At 36.7% G+C, this 12,216-nt stretch overlaps 1 protein-coding gene across 2 annotated transcripts; it reads left to right on the forward strand.

Moving 5' to 3' along the window:
• Positions 1 to 1,554: 1,554 nt before the first annotated feature.
• On the forward strand, positions 1,555 to 11,895 carry LOC113848984 (eukaryotic translation initiation factor 4G-like). 2 transcript variants are annotated; one of them, XM_027478469.1, is made up of 11 exons: positions 1,555 to 1,672; positions 1,807 to 2,085; positions 2,816 to 2,952; positions 3,048 to 3,176; positions 3,277 to 3,344; positions 3,440 to 3,496; positions 3,759 to 5,048; positions 5,179 to 5,461; positions 5,778 to 8,205; positions 10,774 to 10,968; positions 11,064 to 11,895. In XM_027478469.1, exons 2-11 carry the CDS (start codon positions 1,907 to 1,909, stop codon positions 11,392 to 11,394), a joined length of 5,097 nt encoding a protein of 1,698 aa, XP_027334270.1. In that variant the 5' UTR covers positions 1,555 to 1,672; positions 1,807 to 1,906; the 3' UTR covers positions 11,395 to 11,895. The 2 variants fall into 2 exon arrangements, with proteins under 2 accessions (XP_027334270.1, XP_027334271.1); XM_027478470.1 differs by lacking the exons at positions 1,555 to 1,672; positions 1,807 to 2,085; positions 2,816 to 2,952 and having other exon boundaries at positions 3,103 to 3,176; positions 3,779 to 5,048.
• Positions 11,896 to 12,216: the final 321 nt, after the last annotated feature.

Below are 12,216 nucleotides of genomic sequence, written 5' to 3' on the forward strand. Positions count from 1 at the left end.
CAACTTAACTATTAGAGAGTATTTTCAAGGGAAACACCATTTTTCATAGTCTTTTAAGGGGAATTTCAGATTTGGACAAAGTATTTGGTCAGAGTCAGGAAAATCTTGTTCATCAATTTTTGGGTTAATATTTAACTACTCTAACACAAATTTTAACAATATCCTCATTGCCTAGTGTCATTTCTAAATTTTTTATTGATTTTTTTTTTATCTTTATAAGAAACCCTAGCAGAGAAATTTGGATTCAAAAGCACTTGATCATCCATAGCTTCTTGCTCACTTTCTAGTTGCATGTTTGCGTCTAGAGCTTGACCTTCTTAGTACTTCGGTCCATTAGGTCAGTCTTCTTGTTGGACCGCTTGTCCACTTCATGATGATCCATCTAACACTTTGCCTAGTATGCATCGAGGTTTCAAGAAGAAACCATCCTAGAAGGATCGCTTCTCAGAGCACTACTGCATTGAGGTGGGAAAGGAAGAAGCCAGGGTGTAAGAGAAACCCTACCAGAACCTAAACCTCGTTTACATAGTAAGATGCACATAAATTGACACCCCTGAAGCCAAAGAGGCTAAGGGTAGAAAGTCCTTGCAGAGCTGTCAAAACGCTTCTCTTCCAAGGACTTTTCTTTAGAAATCCTAACAGAGTGCATTTTATTATAAGTGCTATCAAGTATTTTGTTTTGATTGTTAGTTTTAGTTTGTTTTAAATAATATTTTTTAAATTTATTTTTATTTAAATTATTTATATAATTTATATATAACTTGTAAATTTCAATTTTAATTAATATTAGTTTAAATTTAATTTTTTATATAAAATTTATATTTTTATTTAAATTTTAAATAATTATAATAGTTATAATATATTAATATAATAATATCTGCATAACTGGAATGAAATACTAGTTGTATTCAAAATTAACTTGCATGTATAATTTATGAAAACAAAGTTTTAAATACAAAATATTTTAAAAATATTTTCGAACAATAATACTAAATATTATTATTTTGTAATTCTTTATTATTATATATGCCTTTAACAAATGTATAAAAAAATCAATAGAACAATGATGTAAAAAAAGACAGAATATAAAATTAAAAATTAAACCCTATAAAAAATGGACGATTCTATTTATTTTTGTGCCACTCATAATTTGATGACACCTGATCACGCGTGACACAAATGTCTTACCGGCAAGCAAAACGGAAGGACACGTAACCAAAAGAACAATTAACTAATTATTAATTTAATATCAAATACACACAATAAGCATAATATAAAATAACAGTTCTTTAATGTGCGGGGTCAACACACAATAAAAGATTTTATATATATATATATTAAAATTTTAATTATAAAAATAAAAATATTGAATAAAAAAAGAAAAAATAGGTGTCACGTAAACCGCAACAGATTGGAATAGTGTTTTAGGATCTCCTGGAAAACCTGCTATTGCTTTTGACCTTTCCGTCACTCACTCCCACAGTTTGTTATTCTTATTCCCTCTTTCTTTCTCTCTCTAGCATTTTCTCTCTCCTTCCAAATAAGCCATTTTGGTCTCTCTCTCTTCCCATTCTCTGTTTCTTTCTCTTTTTTTTAATCATTCATTTGATTATATTATTATCTCACAAAAACAAAACCCTAATTTTGCCAACACTATACTCTACTCTTTCAGGTGCTTCACTGTGTTTCCCAAAACTTGTGTTATTTACCATTCTGCCCCATTCCTCTGCATCGCAATATTTCGTTAACGACGTTGCTGTGTGCGATCGCGATGGTTTCGCGGATCTGCGTGTTTTGTTGTTGCAGGGAAAATTGAAAGAGGAGGAAGAAGATTTCATTCGCTTTTTTCTCTTTTTGTTTTCGTTTACTTAAAAGTGTTGTGTGGGGAATCGAGGGGTTCGAATATATGTCCTTCAATCAATCAAAGTCGGACAAGAACGACGCCGTTTACCGAAAATCCGGGCGATCCTCCAGCTTCAATCAGCAGAGAGGTTTCTCAGGCAAGGGTGGTGGTGCTGGCGGCGCCGGTGGTGGCGGGACCGCGCCGTCGATCAATTCGGCTTCGTCACTCTCCTCTAACCGGAGGTGAGTTTGGGGTTTGCCAATCTGCGTGTTGTGTGTTTGTACTGTTTTTATAATTGAATTTTGATCGGTGTTAAAGGATAGTATTGGTGGTGTGGATTCGGAAAATGTTTCTTTTTCTAATTGGAATTTGGATGCGTTTAAGAGTGTAGAGTTATAACTTAGGCTGGGAAAAGATTTATTTGCTGATATTGCGATGAAATATATTCACGTGTATGCATAATGTATAATATGTTATAAGTAATGGTTGTTCGTAGAATTGTGTTGGAGGGTGTTGATTGGGAATTGGATTTTTTTTTTTTGGGGTGTGAAATGTGGTGATGTGATGGATAATGTACGAGAAAAAATAAATGTGAGATTGTGATAAAATATATACGCGTGTATAACAAATTACAACTATAATAATTAATTTTTGTTTGTAGGATAGTGTTGGAGGGTGTAGATTACATTGGGAATTTTTATTGTGGAATTTGGATGCATTTTAGGGTGTAATGTGTGGGGTTATAATGGATGAACAAAAAGAAAATTAAATGTACTCATGTATTGCAAATTATGAAGTTGTTAACATATTTTCTTTTATTTTCTTTAAATTAAAGAGGAGCCAAATTCTTGTTCTTGTTGACAATTGGTTTGATGATTTGTTATTTCTTTTTCCACACCATTATTCGTAGTGTGGGTTTTCTATTTGTTTACTTTCTTCTGTTTTATTGATTATTCCTGTTGCTTGTTCTAGTTTTAACAAGAAGTCTAATAATGCACAAGGTGGGCAAACTAGGGTAAACCCTTCCCCAGTGAATTCGACAGTGTTCAACAGTGCTGCTGCTTCCCGGACCATAAATAATGGTACCCATGTACAGCCTCAACTACAAGGTAAGCTTTAGGAAGAATATTAGTTTATTATTGAAAAATTATTAGTTTGTTTAAAATGTAATTCATTCATTTACGTGATATGTTAGGAGCATCAGATGGGCCAGTTACAAAGTCATCTGAATCCTCAGCTGCACAGAGGAGTGCTAGAATTGTTTCAAAAGCTCCAACTTCTCAGCCACCCCCCTTGAGTTCTGATGCAGTTCCTCCTACAAGCCCTGCTAAGGGTATGTTAGTAAATGTTCTTCTTGAAAAGTGATTTTTCTTATTAGCAATTATTTCTGTGGTGTGAGACTTAAGTAATCTGAATATTTATGTCTCTTCCAGGAGATTTGTCTAAGGCATTCCCTTTTCAATTTGGATCCATTGTTCCTGGCTTTATTAATGGGGTGGCAGTAAGTTTCTGTTATATTAATTGATTAAAGTCTGGTGCATTACATATTTATGGAATTTTAGGGTGAATTGATCATGTTCTTGTTACTATATGCAGATTCCTGCTCGTACAAGCTCAGCTCCTCCTAATTTAGATGAGCAGAAGCGTGATCAGGTATGCAATTATTTCTTTTTCATCCCTTTCTCTTTAATGCTTTTATTATGATACAGCTACAGCCACGGCCTACACCTTCATAAGTAAAGAGCATTTTTTATTTTAGATTTTATTTTATGCACTTCCAGGCTTGGATAGAGTCTGAGAAAGGAGTAACCCTTGTGTTTGTAATACTTTGTCTAGTTGAAGCTGATATAGCTTGCTTTATGTCTTCTCACAGTAACAAAAGTTTTTGTTTGGTGTATAATTGCTCAACTTTCAGGCTCTTCACGACCCTTATAGATCTGTGCCTTCAGTGCCAATTCCTCCTGTTCCAAAGCATCAGCAACCACCTAGGAAAGATGCTAGTGCCACTGAGCAATCTAATGCTGGGGAGACTCATATAGGGGGGACTAAGGCAAAAAAGGATTCTCAGGTGTCAGCTTTGATCCCAACAAGCCAGATGCTGAAGCCTTCTGTTCCTGTCACTGGGATTTCAATGGCAACGCCATATCACCAGTCGCAGGCTTTACAGTTTGGTGGTCCTAACTCACAGATTCAATCTCAGGGTACATCAACGGCATCCCTCCATATGCCTATACCAATGCCTTTACCAATTGGAAATGCTACACAAGTACAACAGCCGGTTTTTGTTCCAGGTCTTCAACCTCATCCAATGCATCCTCAAGGGATCATGCATCAGGGCCAAAACATGACTTTTGCTCATCAAATAGGTCATCAGTTGCCCCATCAATTAGGCAACATGGGCATTGGCATCAGCCCCCAATATCCCCAACAGCAAGGAGGAAAATTTGCTGGTCCTCGAAAAACTACTCCTGTGAAAATAACTCATCCTGAGACACATGAAGAGCTGAGGCTTGATAAAAGAACAGATGCATATTCGGATGGTGGGTCATCTGGTGCTAGGTCACATCCTAGCATACCTTCTCAATCCCAACCTGTTAAATCTTTTGCGGCTTCTCATCCTATGAATTATTATCCTTCCAGCTCTTATAATTCCAATTCTCTCTATTATTCACCTTCTACTTCTCTTCCATTAACAAATAGTCCAATATCTCCTAATTCACAGTCACCAATATTTAATTATCCTGTGAACCATGGTCTGCAAAATGTGAGTTTCATGAATCCATCCTCACTTAGTTCCCTGCCTACTAATAAAGCTAGCACTCCTTCTGGCATTGTTGAGCCACCCATGCTGGAATTCTCTCATGATGTGTCTAATATGACGCCATCAGCTCCATCGGTGGTTGCATCTGTGACTATTAAGCCAAGTGGTATGTCTGCTGTTGTGGAGTCCAATTCCAGTATTTCTGGTGTTCAAAATGGAGAATCCCCTAGTTCAGCAGCATCTTGTGATATCAACTCCTCTGTGCCACAAAAAGGGCCTGAAATTTGTTCAGAAACCCCTTCACAACATTCTAAGTCATCTATTGCAGATTCTGTCTCAGTTGTGTCTAATAATGAAGGAGGGAAGGAATCTCTTAGTAGGTCCAACTCCTTGAAAGATAATCAAAAGAAACCAGGGAAGAAAGGTCAACCATCGGAGCATCAGGTATCTGGTTGAATTATTATTCAGATACACACACACACACACACAAAGTTGAATAGTGTTTGTTCTTTTTGGTATGTATGTGATCTTGGTGTACTTCAATATAGTGTGTACTTTTTTGCCTTTCCCACAGGTTTCTGTACAATCTCCGACAGTGGCTAATATGCCTTCTCGAGCTGTTGACCATGGTATATCTGATACTGGAGGTTCTGAACCTGTTGGAACTATAACAAACTGTTCTATGGCTAATACCGCTGAAGATCTTCCAACATCTGATACAATATCTAGTAGTATTTCTACTGCTGTTGAAATGAAGACCAATGAGTCTGCAGAAGTTTCTGCTAAAGGATCTGGGGCTCAAGTTGCTGACAGGGTGAACAATCATAAGCATGATAAGATAGATGAATTAGCTGGAGGTAAAGTACTAAAGCATTATGATGAAAGTGTTGTGCCATCTCTTTGATATAAACAAAATATTAACTTTAATGGGACATAATTGAAACAACCTGAAAAATATGCTGCATATGTAAGAGCTGAAGTGTTAACCTCAAAAACTGTATCAAAAGTACAGGATGAATCTGCATTGTGCAAGTTGTATTGCAGAATGTGACAGGACAGGTGATAATTTAGGCACATCTACCACTACTGCATTGAATTATAGAAATTTACCTTTTATTAGAAGTGATAATGTAGTTACTAATGCATATGTTTTTGGAAATGTTGCCACCTCAGATCTGAAGCCTACTGATCTTCCGGAAACAATGTCAAAGCATGTAAAGGATGGCTCAGAGAATGCTACCAGTGATTCAATGTCTCTTTCTGTGTCGGGTATCAAGGACAGGCCAATTATAGAGCCAAATAAGGTGAAAACTGCATCTAAAGGGAAGAAGAAAAGAAGAGAGATACTTCAGAAAGCAGATGCTGCTGGGTCAACTTCCGATCTTTATAACGCATACAAGGGACCGGAGGAAAAGAAAGAAGCTGTCTTAAGTTCAGAGAGTACAGAAAATGTTTCTACTTCTGGAAGTTTAAAGCAGTTGTCCAAAGATGCTGCTCAGTTAGATGCTGTAGCAAGTGAGAAGCGTGGTCACAAGAAAGCTGAGCCTGATGACTGGGAAGATGCTGCTGACATGTCTACACCCAAACTGGAGGTTCATGATAAATCTCAGCAGGTTAGTGATGGAAGTGGAAGTACAGCCAAAAAGTACTCTCGTGATTTCCTTTTGAAATTTGCAGATCAATTCACTGATCTTCCTGAAGGTTTTGAAATCACGGCAGACATTACCGAGGCTTTGGTGATTGCCAATATTACTAGTCCTCATGTTATTGAGCGTGATTCACATCATAGTCCTGGAAGAATTGTGGATAGAGGTGGGATGTCTAGGATGGATCGCCGTGGGAGTGCAGTAATGGAGGAAGACAGATGGAGTAAAGTTTCTAGTGCTTTTCATTCTGGACGTGGTTTGGATGGTATTGGAGGCAATGCAGGATTTCGATCTGGCCAAGGAGGCAATTTTGGTGTTTTAAGGAACCCTCGTGCGCAGGCACCTATGCAATATGCTGGAGGGATCCTTTCTGGGCCGATGCAATCTGTGGGAAATCAAGGTGGAATCCAGAGAAATAGCCCTGATGGGGAGAGGTGGCAGCGTGCTGCTAGCTTCCAGCAAAGGGGTTTAATTCCTTCTCCCACCCAAACTCCTTTACAGATGATGCACAAAGCTGAGAAGAAGTATGAAGTGGGTACTGTAACAGATGTGGAAGAGACAAAGCAGAGGCAGTTGAAAGCTATCTTGAACAAACTGACTCCTCAGAACTTTGATAGACTTTTTGAACAGGTAAAAGCAGTTAATATTGACAATGCAGTTACCCTCACTGGTGTCATCTCACAAATATTTGAAAAGGCTCTGATGGAGCCTACCTTCTGTGAAATGTATGCCAACTTCTGTTTGCATCTGGCTTCTGAGTTACCTGATTTTAGTGAGGAAAATGAAAAGATAACTTTTAAAAGGTTATTATTAAACAAGTGCCAGGAGGAATTTGAGAGGGGTGAGAGGGAACAAGAAGAAGCAAATAAGGCTGATGAGGGTGAGGTTAAGCAGTCTGATGAAGAAAGGGAGGAGAGACGAGTTAAGGCAAGAAGACGCATGTTGGGAAACATCAGATTGATTGGAGAACTATATAAGAAGAAAATGTTGACAGAGAGGATAATGCATGAATGTATCAAGAAGTTACTGGGTCAATGTCAGGATCCTGACGAGGAAGACGTTGAAGCTTTGTGCAAACTAATGAGTACTATTGGGGAGATGATCGACCATCCCAAAGCCAAGGAACATATGGATGCATATTTTGAACGGATGAAATTATTATCAAACAACATGAATTTATCTTCTAGGGTGAGGTTCATGTTGAAGGATGCCATTGATTTGAGAAAGAATAAGTGGCAACAAAGGAGGAAAGTAGAAGGTCCAAAGAAGATTGAGGAGGTACACAGGGATGCTGCTCAAGAGAGGCAGGCCCAAGCTGGTAGGCTGGGTCGTGGTCTTGGCAACAATCAACCGGCAAGAAGGAATCCCATGGATTTTGGTCCAAGAGGATCACCTGTGCTGTCTCCTAATCCTCAAATGGGTGGAGTGCGTGGTCTGCCTAATCAAGCACGCGGATATGGTCCTCAGGATGCTCGATTTGAGGAAAGGCAATCTTATGAGGCTAGGACTTTGTCTGTAACTTTGCCTCAAAGACCTGTGGGTGATGATTCTATAACCTTGGGACCCCAAGGTGGTCTTGCTAGGGGAATGTCTATTAGAGGATCAACAGCAATTTCTAATTTGCCTAACTCTGATGTGACCTCAGGTCTTAATGGTTACAGCAATTTATCAGAGCGCACATCATCTAACTCTAGGGAGGATCTTGCGGCAAGATATGGTACTGATAAATTTTCAGGTCCATCTGCGTATGATCAATCAAGTGCTCTGGAGCGTAATATAAACTATGGTAACAGAGACTTAAGGAATGCAGATCGGAATCATGACAGACTTGTTGCAACCTCACCTCCTGGCCAATTGCAAGGGTCAATAGTCTCCCAGAATGCTTCTACAGAGAAGGTTTTTCCAGAAGAAGGACTGAGGGACATGTCCCTGTCAGCAATCAGAGAATACTACAGGTAATATTTTTCTTTTGGTGGTGCTTTTATCCTCCTGTTTACAGTTTTTTGTGTCAGTTGTACTCTTGCTGAGAAGCTTGAACCAACACCTTGCTATATGTCGCTTTTAGTAAAATCCTTTGTATGTTAGAAATGTTCATTTTTTCTGGGCTGGGAATCTTGTTTGTCATTTTTGCTTGAATTCCTCTTCCTTTTTTTTTTTTTTTTCCTTTTTCAAATAAGGCAAATTATTTCCCTTGAGATTAAAAGATTTTTTGGTTCAGGATATGTGTTGTGTGAAGTGAGGCCTATGCTCCCTTTCGATGTGTATGTTGGACTTTCAAAGCATAGGATAAAAGCATGAAAAGCTTGAGTTCCTTTATTCCTTTAAAACTGAAAATGATGTTCCTTGAATATTTATATCAAAATTAGACCTATGTTAGTTTCTATTGTGTTAGTAAACAAAGAAACATGGATGTTGCAGATACAGATATGCGCATTAGACATGATGTATTACAATACATTAATAATAGGATACAAAATTAACAACCAAGATTTATCTCATTAGATGAGGTTGTCTACATAGATTACACAATATTATTGAGTTTAATAAAAAACTAAATTCTCAGAAATATTTTTATCATCAGATCTATTTTAATAGTTTTTTCTAAAGTTCTTCTGGGTTAAAGACCAAATCCTCAAAAGTAATAGGATAATGCTTTAAAATTACAAGATACAGGTCTGTCAATGTACAATAAAAAAAGAGGGTATGCCGAAAACACAAAATGCAGTGGTATCATGAATAACAGTATCGGGTACAGACACCACTAGTTTTGGAGTTTCCGTGCATCACACTTGATAAGGCTTTGATTAAATACTCATGAACTGTTTTCAATTTTCTATTTAATATAACAGTAATATGTCTTAGTTGAGAGAAAGAGGACAAACATAGATGTGAAATTTCAAATGCAACTTTTCAATTTCAGAATATTATTGGTTATTGAGATCTATCATATTGGATAGATTTGGTTATTGATATTTGTCTTGAGGGGATTCTGTGTAGTGTGTGGTTTGACCTATTCTTTCCAACTAGTGAGGCTATTTTAATGGCTGGCTGAATCTTTATACATGCAACTTATGATTTTTGGTTTATTTTAATTATATGTTAGAATTCCCATGATAAGATGTGGAAGGAAAGATAAGATGTCATTTCTTGGTATTTTAATGAAAACAAAAACCTGAATTTGTGGGATACAGCCTAGATGAAGTTGAGTTGATAGTTGGGGACTTGGAGGGAGAGTGGTAGGGTTTGATCCCCATTAATACTCTCCATCATGATTTTTCCTAGGGTCCCACTAAGAAACCTTCTAGGGATCCCTCTGCCTGGCCCACATGTTGTAGCTTTAGGCCTTTACCCCCAAAAGAGTTTCTAATAGCCGTTGATATGCTGTTTGTCTCCTGATATGTTAATATGTTATGGACATTGTCACCAGAGGCTCAACTATGTGTGAAAAAGCCTTTTGTCCCTATTCAGGCAGAGATATCTGAGAGTTGATCATAAAAACAAGTATAAACGTGAATAAGGTTGTGTCCAATTTATGGGGATTTTGTAGAAATGAATTTTTGCCTTATTCTTCTGTTGTGTTCACTTCTTCAGTTTATCTGATTTAGCGACATTTTGGGAATTAAAATTGTGTTAGTACCGTTTTTGGGTAGCTCATGATTTGATTAATATCCATTCCTTCGTAGCTTCTAAATTAGATAAATTCATACATAGCCCTAAAACTCCAAACATGGAGGCCAGGGTACAAGTTCAACACATTAAGGATTGAAGTGGAGAATGGGAATATGGAGGGATCAAGGTTTGTAATACTAGTCATTTAGGAGTATTTGAAAGAGCTTATGAACAGCTTATGAAAATAGCTTATTACTTTCATAAACTCTTTAATTTATTTCAATTAGTTTATTGATATATCTTATTATATGAAAATAGGTTATTTTCGGCTGATTCCAATATGTTTTATGATCAAATTTATGGAATAAACTCGTGTAAAAGAAACTTATTGATCAAGTGCTTAATTAAGCTGTATGCCCAAATAATGCATTCTTACATGATTGTATTATTAAAATAAAATAAACAGAAGTCTCACAGTAGTCATAATTTTATCATAATTGGTTAAGGTAGTGGAATGACTCTTTTCTACCCTCCATGTTCAAAGTGAACATGGCCTAGTGAATGGCGTGGGAGTTTTCCCCATCTTTTTTTATTATTCATTGGAGGATTGAACTGTCTTAACTGGTTTGAGTTACTGAATTGTCCTCCTCTGTTTTTGTTGGTTTTAGAAAGGTGATTATGCACAAAACATATGCTGCTGCAATAGAGTGATTTTAGTTTTCTTGTGGATTTGTCATGATCTAGTTTTAAATGTTATGCTTATAGTGCTGGGTTGATGGTGGCCAAATTAAATTCTCAATGTATGCTCGTATGCAGGCGGATGTGTACTAATTTATTTTTGTTAGTGTTATGCAGTTGAATTTTTTTTCCCACTTATCATTTAATCATCTGACTGATGTTTATGCATATTTCAGTGCTAGAGATGAGAATGAACTTGCTTTATGTGTCAAAGATTTGAACTCTCCAAGCTTCCATCCTTCTATGGTTTCTCTCTGGGTCACAGACTCATTTGAGAGAAAGGATGCGGAAAGAGATCTTTTGGCCAAACTGCTTGTCAACCTTGTGAGGTCTCAGGATGGCACCTTGAGTCAAGCTCAGCTCATCAAAGGGTGAGATTTACTTAACAATGTAGTGAGTAGCAGAGAGAATTCATTTATTGTGAAGACACTTACCATGTTATTTATTCCACTTTTATGCTGGCTAGGTTTGAATCTGTTCTCAGTACACTGGAGGATGCAGTTAATGATGCCCCCAGAGCAGCAGAGTTTCTTGGCCGTGTTTTTGCAAAAGTTATTACCGAGAGTTTAGTAACTTTGAATGAGATTGGTCGATTAATACATGATGGTGGAGAGGAGCCAGGTAGTCTCTTAGAAGTTGGACTTGCAGCTGAGGTTCTTGGAAGCACTTTGGAGGTAATACAATATGAGAAAGGAGACACTGTTCTAAATGAGATTCGTTCAAGCTCTAACTTGCGTTTGGAGACTTTCCGGCCACCTAATCCAATCACATCAAGGAAGTTGGAAAAATTTATTTAGATGGTAGTGATGCTCATTGTATGCTTTTTGTGTAGAGGGGAAAAATTTATTTGGCTAATGCTTTTTTGAGGGTACTCTATTTGCTGAGAATGATTTTCTCCGTGAGATGGGTAGGTAGAATTTTATACATGGGATTTTGTCTTAATATTATTTTTCCGACATCTTCACTGCAATTGTAAAAGGTTCAATTGAGCATCACAAATTTTAGGCTGAGTTGTTATGTCTGCTTGATGACCTTCACATATTTCTTTGTAGATATAAAAGGTTCAATGAGCGTCAAGAATATTCGTATCTCGTTCTTATTTGTCTTAATGTCGGACAAATGAAAGCCTAAAATTTTACTTGGTTAATAACACTATAAGATGATTGAATTTCATCTTTTGAATGTGATGTTAATATTTGCATATAAGTTTTAGACTATAGTTATATTAGACGTATGTTAATTAGTCTTTTATTTGTCTTATTATTTGTATATTTGATTTATAAAAGAATGACTTTCATTACAATTTGATTGATAAAATTTAATATTTAGAGTTATTAAATGGAGTTGAAGAAGATTACTGCAAATTATATTAAATGGAGTTGGATAAGATTACTGTAAATTATAGTCTTTTTCTAATTTAAAATTAAAAGTTAAGTTGGAATAACTTACCCAAGTCGCATATGAAAAGCATAGAAATTTTCTTTGCTTGGAAGCTCTTTCACGTGGGATTCAACATTGATATGCAACAATAAATATGATATTTTTAAAATAAAAGTTCACTTTTGTACAGTTGTTGAGTTGCACAACATGGACTAAAGTAATCCCTATAATTAAAGAAA

The sequence above is a fragment of the Abrus precatorius genome, unplaced genomic scaffold (assembly GCF_003935025.1).
Source record: "Abrus precatorius isolate BTA unplaced genomic scaffold, Abrus_2018 Scaffold9, whole genome shotgun sequence".
Lineage (NCBI taxonomy): Eukaryota > Viridiplantae > Streptophyta > Magnoliopsida > Fabales > Fabaceae > Abrus > Abrus precatorius.

What these genes read in the sequence shown, in the direction of transcription:
- LOC113848984 (XM_027478469.1), top strand. Translation starts at nt 1,907, where the DNA reads ATGTCCTTCAATCAATCAAAGTCGGACAAGAACGACGCCGTTTACCGA. An exon ending in TCACTCTCCTCTAACCGGAG is followed by an intron (nt 2,086 to 2,815) that starts GTGAGTTTGGGG and finishes TGCTTGTTCTAG; the next exon opens with TTTTAACAAGAAGTCTAATA. An exon ending in GATAGATGAATTAGCTGGAG is followed by an intron (nt 5,462 to 5,777) that starts GTAAAGTACTAA and finishes TTGCCACCTCAG; the next exon opens with ATCTGAAGCCTACTGATCTT.